The 24,841-nt window shown below is 38.2% G+C and overlaps 1 protein-coding gene across 5 annotated transcripts; it reads right to left on the minus strand.

The window, feature by feature from the left end:
- Positions 1 to 4,210: 4,210 nt before the first annotated feature.
- On the minus strand, positions 4,211 to 6,144 carry LOC114038451 (tenecin-3-like). Of its 5 annotated transcripts, none has more exons than XM_027855711.1 (3): positions 6,062 to 6,144; positions 5,097 to 5,366; positions 4,211 to 4,328 (listed from the first exon to the last, which is right to left on the minus strand). In XM_027855711.1, the coding sequence occupies exons 1-3, from the start codon at positions 6,138 to 6,140 to the stop codon at positions 4,258 to 4,260; spliced, it is 420 nt and encodes a 139-aa protein (XP_027711512.1). In that variant the 5' UTR covers positions 6,141 to 6,144; the 3' UTR covers positions 4,211 to 4,257. The 5 variants fall into 5 exon arrangements, with proteins under 5 accessions (XP_027711512.1, XP_027711511.1, XP_027711510.1 ...); XM_027855710.1 differs by having other exon boundaries at positions 5,049 to 5,366; XM_027855709.1 differs by having other exon boundaries at positions 5,016 to 5,366.
- Positions 6,145 to 24,841: the final 18,697 nt, after the last annotated feature.

Here is a 24,841-nt window from a genome sequence, read left to right on the forward strand (position 1 = left end):
TTCCTAATGCCAACTCTATCACTCTATCCACTCTACCAACTAACTATCTAGCTAGTATAAGTCTTATCACTCCTATTTTATTGATGAGAAATATAAGGTTAATAGTTTAAGTCACATGCCCAAGGTCACAGTTCATACCAGGGAGATCCTTGATTTAGACTTAGGTTTTCTGACTAATGTTGCTCCTAGACAACTCACTCCCCTCATCCATAAGAGTCAATATCCTTATCCACTGCACCACCTAACTGCCCCCAAGTTCCTTTTAATTGAATGTCTTCCCCACTAATGAGATATTGGAGTCCTTATTCACCAAAGTCCTGCTGACATAGGGGGGTGAAGTGATGTAAGGACATTTAATGGTAATATAATTGTTTTTAATAGTATTTTATTTTGTCTCCAATTACATGTCAAGACAGTTTTCAGCACTAATTTTTACAAAGTTAAGTTCAAATTTTCCTCCCTCCCTCATCTCCCCTCTTCCTAAAATGCTAGTCAATTTGATGTTCATTGTGCATATGCTATCTTGTAAAACATATTTCCATATTATTCAACGTTGTGAAAGAAAAAACAGATCCAAAGTGGGAAAAACATTGAAAAAAATAAATTGAAAAAAGTATGATTCAATTGGTATTCAGAGTGCATCAGTTCTTTATCTGGATGTGGATAGCATTTTACTATGTGTAACCTTTGTACTTGCCTTGTATCATTGTATTGCTGAGAAGAGTTGAGTCATTCATACTTGATCATCTCACAATATTGCTGACATTATGTAGAATATTTTCCTGGTTCTGCTCATACCACTTTGCATCAGGTCATGCAAGACTTTCTAGGATTTTCTGAAATCTAACTGTACATCATTTCTTATTACATAATCGTATTCCATTACGTTCATGTACCAGAGCTTATTCAGTCATTCCCCAATGGTTGGGTATCAACCCAATTTCCAATATTTTTCCACCACAAAAAGGGCTGCTATAAATATTTTTTACACATTTAGATCCTTTCACCTTTTTAATGATCTTTTTGGAATACAGACCTATTAGTGGTATTGCTGGATCAAAGAGTGTGCACATTTTGTTTGCCCTTTGGATATCATTTCAAATTACTCCATGGAATGATTGGATCAGTCCATAACTCTGCAAACAGTGTATTGAGTCCCAATTTTCCAACATCCTCTCCAACATTTATCATATTTTTTTCTGTCATACTAGTCAATCTGATAGGTGTGAGCTGTTACTCTGAGCTATTTTTTTGCATTTCTGTAATCAAAAGTGATTTAGAGCACTTCTTCTTATGCCTATAGATCGCTTTGATTTCTTCATCTGAAAATTGCATGTTCATGTCCTTTGACTATCAATTGGGTAATGACTTGTATTCTTTCATAATTTCTTAAAAGATTCTATCTTTTTGATTATGTTTTTCAGGTACTCCAATGGTTCCAACACTGTCTCCCCTGGATCAGTTTTTGAGATCAGTTGTTTTTCCAATGAAATATCTTACATTTTCCTCTATTTTTCATTCATTTGAATTTCATTGTGATCCTTGATGTCTCATTAACTTCCACTTGCCCAAATCTAATTTTTAAGTTGTTTTCTCTGGTTAACTTTTGTACTTCCTTTTCCATTTGGCCAGTTCTACTTTCTAAGCAATTGTTTTCTTTTTCCAAGCTGTTGACTCTTTTTTCATAATTCTCTTGCATCACTGTACTTTTTTTTCCCAATTTTTCTTTCACCTATCTTATATAATTTTAAGCTCCTTTCTGAGTTCTTCCATGAATTCTTTCTGGGCTTGAGAATATTTACCAGTTTTCTTTGGGATTTTGCCCCTGGGTGTTTGCGTCTTGATCTTCCCTGTCATTCTAATAACCTTCTAAGATCAGATTCTTCTTTTCTTGTTTTTTTTTCTTTGCTCATCTTTTTTGACCTTTTCCCTTCCTTTTAAATTTGATTAGAAGTGGCACTGTCTCAGGATCCTTTTGCCAGTAGCTGCAGAACCTGGCTATTTACCAAGTGTTGCAATGATGTTGCCTTGAGGCCTCTAGGGGACCCTTGTTTGGATTGCTTTTATTTGTGGATTGGTTGTACTTGTTAGTTAAGTAGTGACATTGTTTTTGAGGGTTCATCTTTAAAATAGGACAGATATGCTGTGAGAGTGTTGAGGAGGTAGCAGCAGTTTCTATTAGCCCTCCCTAAGAGCAAATAAACACCTTTCGATTGTAAAAGAAATATAGTCTCCCCATGCCCCCAAAAACACCCACTCAGAAGCCCAAAACAGGACTTTTTTAAAACACTCAATTTAACTAACTGTGGGGCATATTATTCAGGGTCCCAGTCACTTCAAGCTTTTGCCATTGCCTCTATGTTTGAAGCCTGGATCATGAATCCAATGGGAGGATTCCATTTTATTGGTTATAACAGAATGATACAAAAATCCCTCCTCCTCCTCATGCTGGGAAAAAAATCAGTTGCAGTCTGCTCCACAGAGCAGCAATTTTTGTAAAGGGAACATCTTGTATCCTCTTTCACCTCTATGCCTAATCTCATGATGCTACCACAGTCATAATCATTAAAATAACTGGAAGTACATCTGCCTATGGGGAAAGGGAGCAGCCTCACCAAGAAATAGAACTTAACCTCAGAATTGAGGAACCATAGCATGTTAGACCCTTACCTATGGGGTTCATTACACTTGGGAGTCTTTCTAAAAACTCAGGCTGCACTCTGCATCCTTGGTATAAGTAGCAACATAGGCACCCAAATTGGATAATTAAATTCCATGCAATGTAATTCTACCTTCATCCTGAACTCCTCATGGGTTGCTTCCCTAAATGCCTCATTTGATTCCTCTGGCCAGCTTCTGTGGCCACAGATTTCCCTGAACAGGGCTGGGGCATCTTATAATACTACAAATGATCCCTGTACCAAGTGGAATGAAGGACCTGCCCTAACTAATCAGACATCAGACTCTTGATTTCTGTTCAAAATAAAGGCAACTGTAAAGGCATCTATTCAATTTCTGGTATAGTCTGGGAATCTCAGAGTCACCTCTTGTTCCCATGCCTAGAAGCACTCTACTCCTCAAGTTTAATTCATTCTGCCTTGGATTCATCCACTAATACCCACACCTTTGCAGTTGAATTTTCTCTTCCTCAGGACTATTTTTCTTATGCTGGTACACTCTCTATCACAGCTTCCCTACCTTCAGGGAAAGTCTAGGCACCTTTTTCTACAGCATGCCTAAATTATCCCTATTTCCAGAAAACCACTCCACTGAAGTTTCTTTCCAGTTAAGATAGGCCCTCCAGTGACAGTGGAAGCTCACTTTCATGCCATGGAGTGTCTGTTGACAGCAATTTGGTCCCTCACTGGTATTGCAACCACTTTCGATTCCCTGGACCTCTCATTCAGGAACTTTTTGGCCAAGTTAACCACAGGTCTGGAGCTTACTGAAAGGTTAATCACCAGCCTCCAAACACAGATTGACCCACTTGTTTTCATGCTCCTGCAAAATCATTGGGTGCTTGACACCCTAACTGCCAAGTAATGAGGGGCATGTGCTGTAATTGGGAAAGAATGCTGTTTCTAGGTCAACCAGTCCTCTCTCGCAGAGGAAGACCTTTAATGCTTTAAACAGGCAAGCTGATCAATGGAACAGAGGCCAAAACATTTTGAATCAGGTCTCACTCTCATCTTCCTTTGACTTATTCTCCTGGTTACCTGGAAATGTGGACAGCATTCTCCCCTCTGCTCTCTCTGCCCTGATGTTTCTCCTCCTTATTTGCTTTGCTGTCTATCTTGGCATTCATCTTGTATCTCAGCTATTCATGCCTGCTTTACATAAAATCAAAACCATATTTCGAGTGGATCCAACTTCTTGGTCTGCAGTACTGTCCCAGCCTTTGACTGGAAGGAGGAAATGCCATTCTATTTCTCTATATCCTTCAAGTATGATGAACTTTGCAATGACTCAAAAATATTTGTCATATTGATGGTTCCAGTCCAACCATGAGCAAGATGCCTTTTGGAGACTCAGAACTAATACACTTAGTCCAGTTCAGGGCTGTGCATCCACAGAATAATCTAGAATCAGCCAAGTACTAAGTAGCTGGGGATTGTATTTTTGTCTTTATATCTAGAAACCAGTATGATGAAAGTTGAGTGAAACAAACATCATAAAGAGAAGCAAGAATCAATGTTTAATTAAAGGTGTATTTATTGGTATTATAAAGAAATGATGGAGCAGATCAAGAGGTATGTACTATCCCAATATCCTGGTCCACATGAGGACTTCAAGGGAGCCTCCTGAATGGACATCTTCCTTTTTATTCACTGAAAGAAGAAAGGAAGAGGCTTAGAGGAGATACACTGTGCTTGACTTGGTCTTTTGGATAATGGCAGTAGCAATGCCAATGCCATACATTCCAGAAATTTTAAAAAGAAAACAACACAAAATTTGGAGAGACCCTTGGCAGGGAGGATGAGTAGCATGAAGGAAAGGGAGAAAAGAATAGGTGAAGTTTTGATATCTCTGTCTCTGCCTCTGTCTCTGTCTCTCTCTCTCCCCCTCTCCTTCTCCCCCTCCTTCCCTTTCTCTATCTCTATATCTCTGTCTCTGACTCTGTCTGCCTCCCACTTTCTCTGTCTCTTTCTCTCTCTCTCTGTCTCTATTATTGAGAACGGTTCTGAGATAAGCAAAGGTGAGTAAATAGTTGGAAGAAAAGAAGTGTGATGAACAGTCAGACAAATAGGAAAGGAGAAAGAGCTCTAAAGAAATTTTGTGACTGATACGATGTCAGTTGACAGCAAGTATATGTTCAAATATGGACATTGGTTCACTGAGAAGAACAAAGAAATATCTTGTGGGTGGGAAGAGTGGATACCCTCCTTACTGGCCACGTGGATGGCCTCCCTGCTGGCCATCTGGATGACCTCCCTGCTGGCCACCTGGATGGCCACCCTGCTGGCCACCTGGATGACCTCCTTGTGGGCTACCTGGATGGCCTCCTTGTGGGCTACCTGGATGGCCTCCTTGCTGGCCACCTTGCTGACCTCCTTGTGGTCCACCTGGATGGCCTTCTTGTTGGCCATATTGCTGACCTCCTTGTGGGCCACCTGGACGGCCTCCATGCTGACCACCTGGATGACCTCTTTGGTGGCCACCCGGATGGCCTCCTTGCTGACCACCTCGATGGCCTCCTTGCTGTCCACCCTGCTGAACTCCTTGCTGTCCACCTGGAGGATCTCCTTGGTGGCCACCTGGAGGTCCAGGTTTCTGGTTACCACCTTGTTGCTGGCCAGGGTTCTGATCATCCTGCTGGGAGTCTAATGGTTCTACATCTACTGGATCTTCTGAATTTTGTTCATCCTCTAAGGGAAGACAGCACCGGTATGAAAAAGACGGATGAAGAAAAAGCCTGAGAGGCAGTGGATGCAAACAGAATGTTCATTATCATAGGCTAATTGTCCAAAAATAGAGTCCTTGCTACCTTCCCAGTAGTGATGAATGAGGATGACCCAGACTTACATGGTGGATGTCTAATAAGGCTACAAAAGATACAGGCTTGTCTCAGGCTCAAACTAAGGCTGTACAGAATTATGTGACTGATGATCATATAAGTGATTGTCAGGGAACAGGCCTAGCCTAGATTTATATAATGATAGTAGCAGAAGGCATTCACAATTTGCTGTATCAAAAAGAATGAGTTATCCCTCTATATGTGTCTTAGTCACTCATGTTTCTTACATGTGCATCTACTTATTTGTGGATGCCCACATGTCCTGCATGTATTGATATCTCCTACATATTTCTTTTACAATTCCAATCTTCTACTTAGTGTATATGAAGAAAAGTAAATTCAAGCTCCATGAGACTGTGAAAGTATTTATTTTACATCATTTTTTTTGGTATTCATTATGAACTGTGTCCATCAGTCAATATTTCTTAAGTGTCTAAAATGTTCCAGGTCCTATGACTGACCGGTACAAAGTAAAAGATCTCAGTGGAGCCACCACCCCAAACAACTTCCTAACATGATCATAGATTCTCTGTGTCCCCCACTTACCCTCATCAGTGAATTGAGCAGAGCTCAGGCCCAACAGGGCTACTGAGAAGAGGAGCAGTAACCACTTGGTAGCAGCCATGGTGTCAATGTTACCTGTGATGCATGGACTGAGGGCAACTACTCTTATAAGGACCTCCAAGAACAATGTCCACTTTGAAATGTCACACTCAATCCCTTCACTGAAGGTGTTGTTCATGTCCAGATCACTCTCATCCCTAAGTTTTGGTTGTATTCAGTTTGAGGTCTGGCAAAAGCTCCTGACCAAAAAGTACTGCCAGATATAAATTTGCTAAAGCTTTTGATGCCACCTTGCCCAGAAACCCCAAACATAATGTTGTGATTACAATAATGGGTAATCTTCCATCTTGTGATTTCTCTCCCCTACAGAAACCTGGACTCCTTCAGGGTATTTTGACATCCTGTTTTTCACATGTCATTTAAATGTCATTGACTCATGTCCTTTCACTAGCTTTCTTCGAGTGCAGAGGATGAGCCAGTGAGGTCAATATACAACGGAAGGATAAAATAACAGAAATAAAATCATTTGTCCAGGCAATCTCCTGCCCCATTCTCTCCTATTAGAAGCTGAATAAACGTCAGCATCTGTACTGTACTCTTTGGTCACCTGGGGATACCAGGCTTTATGGGAACAGGCTACCATGTGTCTTTCCATCATTTTTTCTTCACCAGTACCTTAAATATTTCCCCAAACTTAACTAATTTACTTCAACTAAATGTTTGGTATTCAGAATCCATAGTTCCCCAAAGCTAATGTATCTCTCCATCCTTTCCCCAACTCTTCTGCTCACCCAATCCCTCTTAGCTGAACTACTGCTGTAGGTGAAGATGCTTTCCCTCTATTATTTCTTTTTGATATCCTATCTCCAATTGATTTAGTCCATTCCCTTCCTCAATTCATAGGCTTATGAAAACTATTTCATAGACTTAGAGTGGGAAGGGATTTTACAGGCCATGTAGTCTAATCCTCTTATTTTCCAGGTGAAGAACATTGAGCTAAATAGGCAAACTGATTTGTCCACAGTCAGAAAATAGATAGCAGAGCCGGTACCAACGGTTACCTACCAGTTTCTCTATTAAGTGAGAAATGATTCATCACTTATTATCTTGCACTGAGACTGTTCTTTACAATTAGTCATAATTGGGGTTTTTATTAATATTACTATCATCATCGTGCATATTGTTCTCCTAGTTCAGCTTATTTCCCTTTATCTGAGTTCACAAAATTTTTCTTCTGTTTCTCTGAACTTATCATATTGTTCATTTCTGATAATTAAGTAAGTAGTTCATTATATTTATATGATCATTATTTGTTCGGCTGTCCTCTACTACATGGGCATTTATGTCATTTCAACTGTCGTTTTCTACAATTATAAGCAAAGTTATGAATAGCTTCTTACATATATGATTGAAACCTTTGACTTTGACCTCCTTGACCTATATATGAACTAGTGAGATTGAGAAAAAGGAAATAAACAAGTTATTAACTATGCCTTCTTAATTCCAATTTATTTTGAAAAATATGTGGATATATTCACAGCTTGACTGAAACTAGATAAATGTGTCTGTCTTCCCATTGTTGTTGTTCACTCTTTTCAGATGTGTCTGAGACTTTGTGATCCCATTTGGTGTTTTCTTGGCAAAGATATTGGAGTAGTCTGCCATTTCCTTCTCCAGCTCATTATACAGATGAGGCACTGAAGCTAACAAGGTTAAGTGACTTGCATATGGTGACATAAATAGTAGGTGTCTGAGGACAGAGCTGACCTCATGAAGATGAGTCTTTCCCATTCCAGTCCCCAGCACTGTATCCACTGCACCACTTTATTGTCTATTATCCAACAAAAATAAACTGTATCCATCTTTATATAATTTTATTTTTGAGAATTACAAGGTTAAACTTCAGAGTTCTTTTCATTTACAGTCATCTTATAATTAATGATTTGAAGTAATTTTAAAAATGGTTGTAGATGCTTTGAAATTCTTTGGAAAAAATCTTCAATTTCTTATTCTCACAGACTTGCCATTTATTTTTACTGCACTGATTTTTTTTTCTTTTTTCATTCTTATTTACTGTTACAAGAGAGGCCCTCCTAGGCAAGGGAATGATGAGATATATTTGGAAATTAGATTGCTCAAAAACAAAAGATATAAATATATTTTTTTAAAAAAGAAAACAGTTAATGTGCACCTTTGCCACTTAATTATTGGGGAATATTCTTGGTCATCTATTGGTCTCAGTCTGATATACAACTTGAATATTCAATTATCTGAGATATTTATTTGAAATGTTTTTCTGAGGCACTATTTGTCTACTGTGGTGCAATATAAAAACACATTTTTTAAACTCTTTTGCTTTTGATCACTAAAACTATTTCTCCCAGTATCAATTTCCTTACTTGAGAACACTTCCATATAATAAATAATGTTTTTTAAGGATAATATGTTAAAGAAGAGGGGAAGAAACATTAAACATGATCAATATATTGAAAAAGCCTGAAAATATATAGAACATACCCCATTCATTGACCTTCCACCTCTACAAAGGAGTGCTGTGGGCATATCTTCTCACATCTTTTCTGTGGATCATTCTATTTTTTTTTAAATTTTACAATATGGAGCCAATAACTTGGAAAACAAAGCACAAAAATTGACTGAAGAAAAGAAATTTTTAAAAAATTAAATTGGCCAAATTGAAAAAAAATTTATCCACTGAAGAAAACAACTCCTTTAAAAATACAAAGGGCCAGGGGCAGCTAGGTGGCACAGTGGATAGAGGACCAGCCTTGAAGGCAGGAGGACCTGAGTTCAAATCTGGCCTCAGATCAAACACTTAATACTTACTAGCTGTGTGACCCTGGGCAAGTCACTTAACCCCATTTGCCTGGAAAAAAATACAAAAGGCCAAATGGAAAAAGAGGTACAAAAGCTAACTGGAGAGAATAACTCCATAAAAATTTGAATTGGGCAAGTAGAAGCTAATGATTCTATGAGACATCCAGAATCAGTCAAACAAAATCAAAAGAATGAAAAATTAAAGGAAAATGTAAATTCTCCCATTGGAATGACAACTGACCTGGAAAATAGATCCAGCAGAGACAATTTAAGAATCATTGGGCTACCTGAAAGCCACGATTAGAAAAAGAGCATGGACAGTATCTTTCAAGAAATTATCAAGGAGAACTGTCCTGTTATCTGAGAACCAGAGGGTAAAATAGTCACTTAAAAATTCCACTGATCAAGGGGGCAGAGCCAAGGTGGCGGAGGGAAAGCAGTGACTTGCTTGAGCTCTCCCTCAAACCCCTCCAAATGCCTATAAAAATGTCTCTAAACAAATTCTAAAGCAGCCGAACCCACAAAAAAAACAGAGTAAAACAAATTTCCAGCCCAAGACAATCTGGATGGCTGATGAGAAAGGTATGTTGCACCGGACGGGGAGAGGAGCACAGTTCAGCCTGGGCACACAGGCCGCAGGGACCCTGGAGCAGTCCTCAGAGGACTGAATCGTGGGCAGCTGTGGCTTTTCCAGACTTCTCAACCCACAAACACCAAAGACAACTTAGAAGGTCAGTGGGAAAAGTCTGTGACTGCGGTGAGAGCAGAAGCTAGGTCTCAGCTGCCCTCAGGGCAGCGGCTGCCTCCTGAGCTTCTGGCCCACAGACTGAGGTGGAATCGAGTGGCTGATCAGAGGGGGATTGCAAGGATCTCTTTGCCAGTGCTAAGGCACGAATCTCTTGCTTTTCCCATGCTTGGATCTGGGTCACAGTTCTGAGGGGCAGTCCTGGGGCGAAGAGGTGTGGTGGAGCTTGTTGTGGCTGTGGAGAGAAAACACCTCGCCCCTTATCATAGAACCTTGGAAGAACTGAAAATTTACAGGTCCCTAGAAGTATTTCTGAAAACAGCTGAACAAACCCCCAAAGCTTGGGACAGTACATTTTCCACTCTTACCTTAACAAAGAGTTTAAAACTCAAGTAATTGGTTGGGATCATGAGCAAGCAGTGCAAAAAGAGTCAGACTATAGGTCCTTTGGTGACAAAGAAGATCAAAACATACAAACAGAAGAAGACAACAAAGAGAAAGCGCCTACATCCAAAGCCTCCAAGAAAAATATGAATCAGTCCCAGGCCTTGGAAGAGCTCAAAAGGGATTTTGAGAAGCAAGTAAGAGAAGTAGAGGAAAAACTGGGAAGAGAAATGAGAGTGATGCAGGAAAATCATGAAAAGCAAGTTAACAGCTTGCTAAAGGAGACCCAAAAAAATACGGAAGAAAATAATACCTTAAAAAATAGCCTAACCCAAATGGCAAAAGAAGTCCAAAAGGCCAATGAAGAGAAGAATGCCCTAAAAAGCAAAATTGGACAAATGGAAAAGGAAGTCTAAAAGATTACTGAAGAAAATACTTCCTTAAAAATTAGAATAGAGCGATTGGAAGCTAGTGACGTTATGAGAAATCAAGACACTGTAAAACAAATCCAAAAGAATGAAAAATTAAAAAAAACAATGTGAAATATCTCATTGGAAAAACAACTGACCGGGAAAATAGATCCAGGAGAGAGCATTTAAAAATTATTGGACTACCTGAAAGCCATGACCAAAAAAAGAACCTAGACATCATCTTTCCAGAAATTATCAAAGAAAACTGCCCTGATATTTTAGAACCAGAGGGCAAAATATAAATTGAAAGAATCCACTGATCTCCTCCTGAAAGAGATCCCCAAAGGAAAACTCCTAGGAATATTGTAGCCAAATTCCAGAGTTCCCAGGTCAAGGAAAAAATATTGCAAGCAGCCAGAAAGAAACAATTTAAGTATTGTGGAAACACAATCAGGGTAACACAAGATTTAGCAGCTTCTACATTAAGGGACCACAGGGTTTGGAATATAATATTCTGGAGGGCAAAGGAGATAGGATTACAACCAAGAATCACCTACCCAGCAAAACTGAGCATAATTCTTCAGCTGAAAAAATGGTCATTCAGTGAAATAGAGGACTTTCAAGCATTCTTGATGAAAAGACCAGAGCTGAATAGAAAATTTGACTTTTAAATACAAGACTCAAGTGGAACATGAAGAGGTAAACAGGAAAGAGAAATCACAAGAGACTTATTAAGGTTGAACTGTTTACATGCCTACTTGGAAAGATGATATTTGTAACTCATGAGACCTTTGTCAGTATTAGGGTAGTTGGAGGGAAAATTACATGTATGTATAGATAGATAGATAGATAAATAGATAGATAGATAGATAGATAGATAGATAGATAGATAGATAGATAGAAAGATAGAGGGCACAGGGTGATTTGAAAATGAAGGGGTCATATCTGGAGAATAAAATTAAGGGGTGAGAGCAGATTATACTAGGAGAAGGAGAAAGGGAGAGGTAGAATGGGGTAAATTATCTCACAAAAAAAACAGAAAAGAAAAGGGTCTTACAGTGGAGGGGAAATGGGGGAAGGTGAGAGGGAATGAGTGAATCTTATGCTCATTGTATTTGACTTAAGGAGGGAATAATGTACACATTCAATTGGGTATGGAAATCTCTCTTGCCCTACAGGAAAATGGAAGGAGAAGGGGACAAGAGAGTAGGGGGATGATAGAGAGGAGGGCAGATTGGGAAAGGGGGTAATCAAAAGCAAATACTTCTGAAGAGGGACAGGGTCCAAAGAAAGAATAGGATAAATGGGGGGGCAGGATAGGATTAAGGGAAATAGAGTTAGTTTTTCACAGCATGTCTACTATGGAAGTGTTTTGCATAACTGCACATGTATAGCCTATATTGAGTTGCTTGTGTTTTCAATGAGGGTGGGTGGGGAGGGAGGAAGGGAGAAAATTTGGAACTCAAAGTTTTAAAAACACATGTTCAAAAAAAAGTTTTCACATGCAACTGGGAAATAAGAAATACAGGAAATGGGGTACAGAAATCTATCCTGCCCTACAGGAAAATAAAAGGGGAAGGGGGGAAGAAATAGAAGGGAAGGCAGGCTAGAGGAAGGGGTATTCAGAATGCATGCCATCTTGGGGTGTTGGGAGGGGCAAGATGGGGTGAAAATTTGGAACTCAAAATCTTGTGGAAGTAAATGTTGAAAATTAAAAATTAAAAAAACAATTTTAAATTTCACTAATCACTGCCTGAAACTGCTCCTAAAATGAAAACTCCATGGCATATGATAGCCAAATTCCAGAACAATCTGGTCAAGAAGAGAATACTGCAAGCAGACAGAAAGATGCAATTCACCTATCAAGGAGCTATAGCCATTATTATGCAGGAATTAGCACCTTCTGCATTAAAGGATAAGACAGCTTGGAATGTGGAATGGCAAGTGAGCCTGGATTACAATCAAGAATCAATTACCAGCACAATTTAGCATGATCTGTCAAGGGAAATATGGATATTCAATGAAATCAGAGATTTTCAAATTTTCCTGATTAAAATACCAGAGCTGAATAGAAAATTCAATTTTCAAATACAAGACTCAAGAGAAGCATAAAAAAATCAACAGGAAAGAAAACAACAACAACAACAACTTATTCAATAAGCTTAAATGTTTTGTATCCCTACGTGGGAAGATGATACTTGCAACTCTTGAGAACTGTATCTCAATTAAGGCAGTTATAAGAAGTATACATAGACAGAAGATGTAGGTATAAGTTGACTTTAATGTGATGATATTGACAAAATTAGTGGATTAAAAAAAAGAATTGTACTGGGAGAGGAGGACAGGGGGAGGCAGAATGAAATAAATTATATCATCTAAAGAGGCATGAATGACCTATTTTAGTACAGTATAACAAGAGAGGGGGTGAGCATTGTTTGAACCTTATTCTTATCAGACTTAGCTTAAAAAAAGGAATAACATATACACTCAGTTGAGCATAGAAATCTATCTTACCCAATAGGAAATTATGAGGAGAAGGAGAAAAAAAATGCAGGGTCTGATTGGAGGGAGGGCATACTGAGGGAGGTGGTGGTCAAAAGCAAAACACAAGTGAGGAGACGCAGGGTGAAAGGAGAGAGAAAAGTTTAAAAAAAAAAGAGGGAAAAATAGGATGAAGGGAAATACACAGGTAGTAATCATATCTGTGAATATGAATGGGATGAATGGTCCCATAAAATAAAAGTGGATAGCAGAATGGATTAAAGATCATATTCCTAAAATATGTTGGTTACAAGAAACATGTTGGAAGCAGAGAGACACACAGAGAGTAAAGATAAAAGGCTGGAGCAGAATATATTATGCTTCAGCTGAAGTAAAAAAAAAAAAAAAGCAGGGGTACAAAGCTGCCAGATCTATGGAGAAGGGAAGAATTTATGACCAAGCAAGAGATAGAGAACATTATGAAATGAAAAATGGAAATTTTTTATTACCTTAATTTTAAAAGTTTTTACACAAACAGCACCAATGCAACCAAAAACAGAAGGAAAGCAGAAAGATGGGAAACAGTTTTTACACTCAGTGCTTTTGATAAAGGCCTAATTTCTAATTTTTATAATTAATTTATTTATTTTGAGTTTTCAACATTCACTTCCACAAGATTTTGAGTTCCAAAATTTCTCCCCTATCCTTACCCCAAGATGGCATGCATTCAGAATATCCTTTCTCCTAATCTGTCCTCCTTTTTATCATTCCCCTTCTTCTCTTATCCCCTTCCCTTCCTGTTTTCTATAGGGCAGGATAGATTTATATACCCCATTACCTGTATATCTTATTTCCCAGTTGCATATAAAAATGATTTATAACATTTGTTTTTAAAACTTTGAGTCCCAAATTCTCTCCCTTCTTCCCTTCCCACCCACCCTCATTGGGAAGTCAAGCCATTCAATATAGGTTATACATGTGTAGTCATGGAAAAACATTTCCATAATAGTCATGTTGTGAAAGACTAACTATATTTCCCTCCATCCTATCCTGCTCCCCATTTATCCCCTTCTTTCCTTTGACTCTGTTCCTCCTCAAAAAATGTTTGCTTCTCATTACCCCCCAAACTGTCCTCCCTTCTATCATCCCCACACTTATCCCATTCCCTCCTATTTTCCTGTAGGGTAAGATAGATTTCCATACCCAATGGAGTGTGAACTTTATTCTGTCCTTAAGTCAAATCCTATGAGAGTAAGATTGACTCATTCCCTCTCACCTCTCCCATCTTCCCATCCACTGTAAAAGCATTTTCTTGCCTCTCTTATGTGAGATAATTTACCCCATTCTACCTTTCTCTTTCTCCTTCTCCCAGTACAATCATTTCTCACCCTTTAATTTTATTTTTTAGATATCATCCCTTCATATTCAACTCACACCTGTGCCATATGTCTATCTATACTCCTTCTGTCTTAATAATAAGAAAGGTCTTATGAGTTACAAATATCATCATTACATGTAAGAATGTAAACAGTTCAACTTTGAGAAGTTCTTTATTTCTCTTTCCTGTTTACATTTTCATGTTTCTCTTGAGTCTTGTATTTGAAAGTCAAATTTTCTATTCAGCTCTGGTCTTTTCATCAAGAATGCTTGAAAGTCCTCTATTTCACTGAATGTCCATTTTTTTCCCCCTAAAGGATTATACTCAGTTTTGCTGGGTAAGTGATTCTTGGTTTTAATCCTAGCTCCTTTGACCTCTGGAATATTGTATTCCAAACCCTGCGGTCCCTTGATGTAGAAGCTGCTAAATCTTGTGTTATCCTGATTGTGTTTCCATAATACTTGAATTGTTTCTTTCTGGTTGCTTGCAATATTTTCTCCTTGATTCAGGAACTCTGGAAGTTGGCTAAATATTCCTAGGAGTTTTCTTTTGGGGATCTCTTTCAGGAGGAGATCAGTGGATTCTTTCAATTTATATTTTGCCCTCTGGTTCTAAAATATCAGGGCAGTTTTCTTTGATAATTTCTGGAAAGATGATATCTAGGCTCTTTTTTTGATCATGGTTTTCAGATAGTCTAATAATTTTTAAATGCTCTCTCCTGGATCTATTTTCCAGGTCAGTTGTTTTCCCAATAAGATTTCACGTTGTCTTCTATTTTTCTTTCTTTTTGTTTTGTTTTACAATTTCTTGACTTTTCATAAAATCATTAGCTTCCATTTGCTCCATTCTAATTTTTAATGAATTATTTTCTTTAGTAAGCTTTTGGATCTCTTTTTCCATTTGGCCAATTTTTCATTTTTTTCTTTTTTTTTAGGCAATTGGGGTTAAGTGACTTGCCTATCTTCATGAGCATCTCTGTACTTTGTTGTTTCTTAGACCATAGGCATATAGTACTTTCTTGGGCAAATACTTCTAGCTTAGTCTGCCTCTCAGAAATTCTGCTTTACTACCCAAACCTTCAGGAATCCTCCTCCTCCTCCAACCATGATTAGGATGAGGCTGATTCTCATCCTCCTTCAAGAATCATCAGTACCTTCTCAAATCGTAAGGAGCCATCAGAGTAGTAGTTATGTGGATCATAGTTCTACTGGAGGCAGTGTGGCATAATGAGTAGAGAGCTAGCTTCAGGGTTAAGAAGACCTGGCTTCATCTCTTGCTTCCAGAATATAGCATCTGTGTGACCTTGGACAAGCCACTTATCTTCTCAATGCTTTAATCAGTTTCTGTGACTATAAGTTGCAGGTGAAGTGCTGGAATGCATCTGTGGAGACCCACACAAAGCTCCTAATACAAATGAAATCACAGTTTTGACTCTCCCCACCCACTACACCCTCCAATTAATCTACCAATTTGACATTAACAATTGAAAGTGAAATAAATTTTGATTCTGTTTTGGTTTTCATCATTATCATTTCATTAGTCTTCTGATTCCTAATCATATGTTACCCCCCCGAAATTGGTAAGTGATGGTATTATGATGAAATTAAATTTAGGAAATAATTGTATAAGTACTCTATCTATATCTATATAAGTACTATATATATATAATGAGTTAATTAAAGAATATATAATCTTTCTCTTTGGGTTGTGATGACAACATATTTGTCTTCTTTTATTGAGAGAAGAGAGTTATCTCATTCCATACTATAGCCTACTTGTGAATTATAGGGGCAGCTAGAATGTCACATTAATAATTATAATAGCTAACATGTATGTAATGCTTACTCTCTGCCAGGCACTTGTCACAAATGAAAATTCCAAGAGACAGAGTTTCTGGGTAATTAATGATCAATTTATTAATAAGGCTAGCAATTAATCAATAAATTGATGGTCAGTGGTTTCTCTTGGTAACCAAAGATTCAAAAGGAGAGCCTGAGTTGCCTTAAATACCTTTTGAAAGGGAATTCCTCTGACAAGTGAAAATCAACTTTGATTGGTGGACATTTAGTGAGAATGTGGGCTAAAAGTCTTCACAGCCCCTTCTGCTGAGAATGTGCCTTGATCGTGAAACTCAGCAGTCTCCAGCAATCTGGGCAAGGGAAGCCATTTACATCCAGATGCCTTTGGTTGTTTTTTTTTTTTTTTTCCTTTATGAGCTGGGTCACCCTAAACTCTAGTGCAGGGGATCAAGGATAGGGATTAATTTCCTCAGGGTAGGAGCTTGCCCAGACTAGATTTTTTTATACTCTAAAGTTAGGTCTACCAGTTGAGTGGGGTCCTGCCCAAAATTGAGAAACATGTTCCTTGAGGTCTAGGAGAAATCTCATCAATCAGTCATGACCTTTAGAGACTGAATGACTGATCTTAGCAGGAGTTGGGTCTTTACAGGAAAAAAAAAAGGTAAAAAGGTGAATCACAATTAATAATTAGTTATTAACATAATAGTGTAATATTAATTCTCTCACACTGTGCTAAGTATTTTATTATTATGTCTCATGCAATCCTTACAACAACCTCAGGAGATAATTCTTATCATTATCTCCACTTTATAGATGAGGAAACTGAGGCAAAGTTAAGTAATTTGCCCAGAGTCACATAGCTAGTAAGTTTCTGAGGTTGGATTTGAACTCAAGTTTTTCTGACTCCAGACAGGGTACTGTATGGACTGTGCTACCTACCTAACCAGCAAAATATCAACAAAAATAATCCAACTCAGAAAATTAAAGTGGAGATATAAGGATTTTTAAAAGGGACAATTAGCTTTTGTTTTATTTATATGGATATTTCTGGCAAAAATGTTTTGTGCCAAAATATCTGATTGCTTAAATCCTCCTCTTTGTTTTGAATGCTTAAATATCTTTTGTTTGTCTGATGGGATTATTGAAAGAATATATAGTTTACATGGTTCTCATGGAGGAGGAAGATGATTTCATTTTTTGACTGTTTCATTTTTTTGATGACTATGACAGAACAGTGCTTTACATATAAGAGACAATTATTGAATTGAATCATTCTAGAAATGTTTTCAAGAACTTAATCCTCTTCAAAAGTTGTAAAAAAATGATACTAAGCCATTTTAATTCAAAATTTTAAAATTGCGTTGTGTTTGTGTGTGTGTGTGTGTGTGTGTATGTGTGTGTGTGTCCATCCTACTGGGTCTAAAATACTTCATTTCTTTAAATAATTTATTTCTGATAAAGATTAAAAGTGAGTAAATTAGAAGCTTAATTTCATTTTGAATTAGCCTATTTCAAGCAGTCATGTGTCCACATATGCTGAATCAAAAATAAGGCATTAAAAGCTCTTAAGTGTCAAGTGTTTGGTCTGAGGCCAGATTTGAACTCAGGTCCTCCTGACTTCAGGGCCGATGCTCTATCCATTGTACCACTTAGCTGCCCGATCAATTCTGCTTTTAAGGCTTTCTTCTCTTCATTAGCTTTTTGGACCTCTTTTGCCATTTGGGTTAGTCTATTTTTAAGGTGTTATTTTCTTCAGTGTTTTTGGAGTCTCCTTTAAAAAGCTGTTGTTTCGTTTTTCATGGTTTTCTTGCATCACTCTCGTTTCTCTTCCCAATTTTTCCTCTACTTCTCTTACTTGATTTTCAAAATCCTTTTTGAGTTTTTCCATGACCTGAGACCACTTCATATTTTTCTTGGAGACTTTGGATGTAGAAGCTTTGACTTTGTTTTCTTCTGATTGTATGTTTTGATATTTCTTGTCACCAAAGTAAGATTCTATTGTTTGAGGTTTCTGCTCTTTGCTCATCTTCCTGGACAATTATTTGACTTTTTAACTTTTTATTAAGGTAGGGCTCTACTTCCAGTGTGGAGGGTGCTCTTCCCCAAACTTCAGGGGTTTTTGCAGCTGTTTTCAGAGGTACTTCTAGGGACCTGTAAATTTTCAGTTCTTCCAACATGGTATGATCAAAGGAGAGGTGTTTCCTCCTTTCCTGGCCTATGCTCTGGTCTATGAGTAATCACAAGCAGTCTTTTCTGCCTTGGAATTGTGAGGAGGATTCCCTCTCCACTACAACCACAAGGTCTGCCATGCCAGCAGTCCTCCTTGCCCCAGGACTGCCATCCAGGACTGTGACCCAGATCCAATCATGGGCAATGCAAAAGAATCCTGCCTCAGCACCAGCAAAAAGATCCCTGCAATCCCCCTCTGATCAGCCAGCCAAGAGCTCCAGAAGCAACCACTGCACTGGGGCTGCATCAGGACTGGGACCAGACCATCCTCTCTCACACAGGTTGAACAGACCTTTCCTACTGACCTTCTAAGTTGTGTTTGGCATTTGTGAGTTGAGAAGTATGAAAACCACTACAGCTGAACTTTGCCCCTTTCCCAGCCTGGCACAAGTGACCTTTCTCATTGACCATCCAGGTTTTCTTGGGCTGGAAATTTGTTTCACTCAGTCTTTTTGGGTTCTGCTGCTCTAGAATTTGTTTAGAGTCATTTTTTGCACGTATTTGGAGGGGTTTGGGAGAGAGTTCAAGCAAGGCACTGCTTTTACTCCATCATCTTGGCTCCACCCACAAAGGCCTCATTTCTCAAATATATAGAACTGAGTCAAATTCATAAGAATGCAAGTTATTCCCCAATTGATACATAGTCAAAAGATAGGAACAAGAAGTTTTCAGATGAAGAAATTAAAGCTATCTATAGTCATATGAAAAAAATGCTCTAAATCTCTATTGATTAGAGAAATGCAAATCAAAACAACTCTGAGATACTGGCTTACACATAACAGATTGGCTAATATGACAGAAAAAGAAAATGATAAATGTTGGAGAAGATGTGGGAAAATTGGGACATTAATGCATTGTTTGTGGAGTTGTGAACTGATCCAACCAGTTTGGAGAACAATTTGGACCTATGTCCAAAGGGCAATGAAACTGTATATACCTTTGATCAAGCAATACCATTACTAGGTCTATATCCCAAAGATATAAAAAAAAGAAAAGGACCTACATGTATAAAACATTTATAGCAACTCCCTATGTGATGGCAAAATATTGGATATGGAGGGGATGCTATCAATTGGGGAAGTCCTAGACGAGTTGTGGTATATGAATGTAGTGAAATGCTACTGTGCTATAAGAAATGATGAGTAGGCAAATTTCAGGAAAAAAAGGGAAAAACTTATGTAAATTGAAGCTAAATGAAGTGATCAGAATCAGGAGAACACTGTATTCAATAATAGCAACATTGTGTGATGATTAACTATCACTGACTCAGCTCTTCTCAGCAATATAATGATCTAAGACAATTCCAAAAGACTCCAGTTAGCGATGTAAACAGTTTAACCTTAGAGAATAATATGCTTTTTTTTTCTTTTCCTGTTTACCTTTTTATGCTTCTCTTGAGTCTTGTATTTGAAGACTAAATTTTCTGTTCAGCTCTGGATTTTTCATCAGGAAAATTTGGAAGTCCCTTATTTCACTGAATGTCCATCTCCTCCCTTGAAAGATTATGCTTGGTTTTGCTGGGTTATTGATCCTTTGTTGTAATGCAAGCTCCTTTGCCTTCCAGAATATCATATCCCAATCCCTTAGAGCCTTTAATGTAGAAGCTGCAGGGTCCTGCATAATCCTGACTGTGGTTCTACGATACTTAAATTGTTTCTTTCTGGTTGCTTGCAAAATTTTCTCCTTTACCTGATAATTCTGGAATTTGGCTACTATATTCCTTGGCATTTTCAATTTGGGATCTCTTTCAGTAAGTGATCAGTGAATTCATTCAATGACTACTTTGCCCTCTGATTCTAGGATAACAGGGAAGTTTTCCTTGATGGTTTCTTGAGTGATACTGTCCAGGCTTTCTTTTTTTTTTTTTTTTTATCATGGCTTTCAGGTAAACCAATAATTCTTAAGTTATCTCTCCTGGTTCTATTTTCCAGGTCAGTTGTTTTTACAATGTAGTATTTTACATTTTCTTCTATTTTTTCATTCTTTTGATTTTGTTTGACTGATTCTTGATGTCTCATAGAGTTATTAGCTTCCACTTGCCCAATGCTAATTTTTTAGCAAATTGTTTTCTTCACTTAGCTTTTGTACCTCCTTTTCCATTTGGCCAATCCCACTTTTTAAGGAGTTGTTTACTTCAGTGGACTTTTTTTTCCCATTAGCCCAATTTTATTTTTTAAGAAATCGTTTTCTATAGTCAACTTTTGTCCTTCCTTTTCCAAACTGTTGGCTGTTTATTGCATACCTCTCATTTCTTTTCCCAATTTTTCTTCTATCTCTCTTATTTGACTTTTAAAATCCTTCTTGAGCTCTTCCAAGGTTTTTTGGGCCTGGGACCAGTTCATACTCCCTTTTGAGGTTTTAGATGTAGGTATATTGACAATGTGGTCCTCTTCTGAATTTGTGTTTTGATCTTCTCTGTCGCCATAGAAAGAATCTCCAGTCAATGTCCATTTCTGCTTTTTGGTCATGTTGTTTGAGCTCTCCTGCCAGAGCACAAAGAGCACTGTCCCAAGCTTCTTGTGCTGATGGCCAGGGGCCTGGTCACTGGCTTTGTGTGCTGGAGCCTCAAGTGGTGGCAGTTGGAGTCTGTAGAGGTGTGGCAATTTAACTTGTGCTCAGCTGGTGTCCTAGTGGCAGTGGCTGGCATGTGCTGATGACAGGTGGGGCTTTTATGTGTTTCCCTTGGGCTACCCTGAAGCTCATGGGATGTGGGGCGGGGTTCTGGCCTCTGGAGGATGCCTGCTCACCTGGGGCTGTGCTGAAGCACATGAAGTTCTGGCTGCTGGAAGGCACCTATCCAGCTGAAGTTTTGCTGAAGCACAGGGAGGTTCAGCTGCTGGAGGATGCCTGCCCACCAGTGCACACAGTGGTTCTCCAAGTTGGAGTCTGCTGGTTCTCCTAACTGTGCCAAGGCCTGCAGGAGGTCCTGGTGTTGTCACTTTCCTGCTCCACCAACCTACGGCTCAGGATCTCCTGCTGGTTTGTTGGGTTGGGGTTTACTGCTGCCATGCTGGGACTCCTCCTGTCCTGGACTGCCCTCCCCTTCCACTAGAGCAAGAAGGACCTTACTTATTAATCACCCAAGCCTCGCTAGCTAAAAGACTGCTATACCCCATCTTTCTGCTGGCTCCACTATTCCAGGATTTTTCCTGAAGTGACTATTGCAGGCTTTGTTTGGGTGCCTTATTTTATGGTTGTTTGGAGGTGAATATGGTAGAGTTACAGCAATTTTCTGCTTACTCTGCCATCTTGGCTCTCAAAAGTCTATCTCTGGATATTTTCTAATAGTAATATCACTATTGGCAGAAATTTGACCTTCAGAGGCATGGGAAACCAACCAGTATGACAATGCCTTATCTTGTAATTTTCAGACAGTTAACTTCTCCTGTTTATTTTCCTTCTGAAGATGTCACAGGCTCCATTTCATTTCCTTCATATCTCATTTCCCTAAGTATCTATCTTATCACTTACAGGAACATTGCCCAGCAATCATAGTGGCTAGAGAATCAGTTTCTGCCTTCATTCTTCTAACCATTTTTGGAAATTTTCATCACCATTTTGGAAAACTTGGGATTCTGATGTTTGTTTAGGTAATGGAATTGAAAATAAACCTGGTCTACCCAGCATTCAAGAATCATGCAATTGTCCTAAAACTGAAAAGAAAAAAAAATCCACACTATAGTTTATACAAATAGTGATTTTACCTTGAGTGGACAGAGCTTATACATAACTGAATGTTGTTTAGTTTTTCAGGAATACTGCTACCACTTGGAACATGTTAAGGTGTGATTCATATTCATGGGAAGAAAGAATGGAACTCTTAAAACATCTCTTGAAGTGTTAAAGATGGGGGCTTTGAGGTGGAATTTTATCTCCTCAAAACACAGCTGAGGCCCACAGTATCAACATTTGTGAAACAGGAGATTTGGGAAAAGACCAAAGATATTTTTTTTAAGTTGGAGATATCATAACCTAAGTACCTCATTTTTGTTCAGTTGTTTCAGTCATGTCTGACTTTTTTGTGATCTCATATGGGGTTTTCTTAGCAAAGATACTGGAGTGCTTTGCCATTTCCTTCTCCAGCTCATTTTACAGATGACAAAATTAAGACAAACAGGGTTTAAGTGACTTTCCAAGGGTCACACAATTACTAAGTGTCCAAAGCCAGATATGAAGCATAAAAAGGAGTCTTCCTAACTCTAGTCCCAATATTCTATTCACTGAATCACCTACCTGCCCTTACATGCCTTAGGTTAGATGATTTCATGGTATAGGGGAAGAAGCAGATTGTTAAACAAACCTGTGAATAATTTAAATAAACCATGAGAGCCCAAAAATCATTCCTTTGTACACTAGTTGAGAATTAGAACTTTGGGAAAGGTGATCACAAAATTTTGAAGTACATAGGAAACAATCCTTAGATTATTCTATAGGACAATAGAGCATAATTTTAGAATTTTCCTATGGCATTTTATTAAGTATCATTGTTTTTATATCTATCTATATATTTATATATGCATATGTGTATGCATAAATCTTTTTAAATATATAGATATGCTGTAAAACATTCATATATACATATGGGCATATGTGTGTGCATGTATTTGTATAACCAGGTGGTAGCATTGTCTGGAAGGGTTTAAAAGTTGAAGGTGGAAAATAAAATGAAAGAAGGTAGTGATCAATCAATTCTCTGGTTCCCACCTTCAGAATGTGGGTATTCTCCTGCTAGGCAATTTCCATTCCCTAGTTACCACCCTCAACTCTACTGCTGAAGAAAAACTTTCTACATACATGTGTGAAGTGAGCTGGGTGGGAGAGAGTATGAGGAAATGTGACCCAACTTTTCAGGATTGTCCTAGACAGCAAGTGGGAATCTGGCTCATTTCCCTGTGGGTATAGCACTCTGACATATCCTCACCCCTAATGTAGTTCAATCCTGCTCATTAAGAAATTTTTAAAAAAGTTAATTAATAAAAATCATACCACTTTCCCTTAATTAGTTTTAGTCTAGGGAACTACCTGTGTGTATATGTGTGCATATGTGTACACACACATGTGTGTGGTGGGAGAAAGAGAAAATAATTCCTTTTGCCTCAACAGAAAGAAAATGTTTATCCTTTCTATCTCTTTATCACTGTACCTCAAGTCATTCCCTGGGTCTTTCTCTTTAAGTCCAGTTATCCACCATGAAGGACATATACACATCAAAAGCAGTCAAGGACAGTGATCTTTTTTTTATCAAACATGAGACAGTTTTTTAATTTAAAAATTATTATTTATAAACTTTTTCTCTTTTTCAATTTTGAGTGCCAAATTCTTTTCCTCCCTTTCACCTTTCACCAACTCAAAAAGAGGGCAAGCAAAATGATATCAATTAATTATGTATGTGGAATCTTAGAAACATATTTCCATATTAGCCATATTGCAAAAAAAAGCAAAAAGAAAATAATGAACTTGATAAAATTATACTTCAATTTCCATGCAAAGTTCACCAGTTCTATCTCTGGAGGTAGATAGTAGTTTTTCATTACAAGTCATTTGGAATTATCTCCAATCATTGTATTGATCACAGTAAAGTGCTTCACAGTTGATCATCATAGGGTTAGCTAGGTGGCATAGTGAACAGAGCTCCAGCCTTGGAGTCAAGAGAACCTGAGTTCAAATCTGGCCTCAGACACTTGACACTTACTAGCTGTGTGACCCTGGACAAATCATTTAACCCCAATTGCCTCACAAAAACAAAAACAAGAACAAAAAACAGTTGATCATCATTACAACATAACTGTTACTGTGCACAGTGATCTCCCAGCTCTCACTTTACTTCATAATCATTTCATAAAGTTCTTGCCATATTTTTTATGGAATAACCCCACTCATTATTTTTATAGCATAATAGTGCTCCATTGTAATCATATGCTACAACTTGTTTAGCATTCCCCAATTGATGAGCATCCCCTCAATTTCCAATTCTTTGCCACCAAAAAAATGCTATTAGTATTTTTGTACATATAAATCCTTTTCCTCTTTTAATCTCTGTGATAGATGACTTATTGGACCCCTATTTTATTCCAGTTAATATTAGTCAGTTTGATATGATTCCATAAGGGTAGCACTGTAAGTTCTGACAGTTGGCTTCAGCGCTGTGAACTGAAAATTGTAAGTTCACTTGCTTAATCTTAGCAAGCTAACTAGAGGACCTCCACCATTGATTTTCCTTATTATGGTGACCAAGCCCAGCATGACAGAGGTGACTTGTATATATGGAAAGTCACCCAGCTAAATTTGTTGCTACTCCATCCTTTTTATCCCTCTATTGCCTACCATGGGGAGATGACCATAAGCATGTAGCCAATGAGTGACCCAGGTTGCTGGACTTCAGCTTGCCTTTCTACCAGGCCATCAGCCTATGTAGATATTTTGACATTTGGTCATTAATCCAACCTCATAAGATTACTCATTGTCTTGGTAGGACCTCTTGGAAGGTTAAGGTAGGTCTGT

Source organism: Vombatus ursinus, unplaced genomic scaffold, assembly GCF_900497805.2.
Source record: "Vombatus ursinus unplaced genomic scaffold, bare-nosed wombat genome assembly UNPS02011014.1, whole genome shotgun sequence".
Taxonomy (NCBI): Eukaryota; Metazoa; Chordata; class Mammalia; order Diprotodontia; family Vombatidae; genus Vombatus; species Vombatus ursinus.

Coding starts and splice junctions, on each gene's coding strand:
- LOC114038451 (XM_027855708.1), bottom strand. CDS start 6,140: ATGGCTGCTACCAAGTGGTTACTGCTCCTCTTCTCAGTAGCCCTGTTG. Junction 5,367..6,061: donor TGCTCAATTCACTGATGAGG/GTAAGTGGGGGA, acceptor GTCTTCCCTTAG/AGGATGAACAAAATTCAGAA. Junction 4,329..4,991: donor CCCACAAGGAGGCCATCCAG/GTAGCCCACAAG, acceptor TTCTTCTTTCAG/TGAATAAAAAGGAAGATGTC.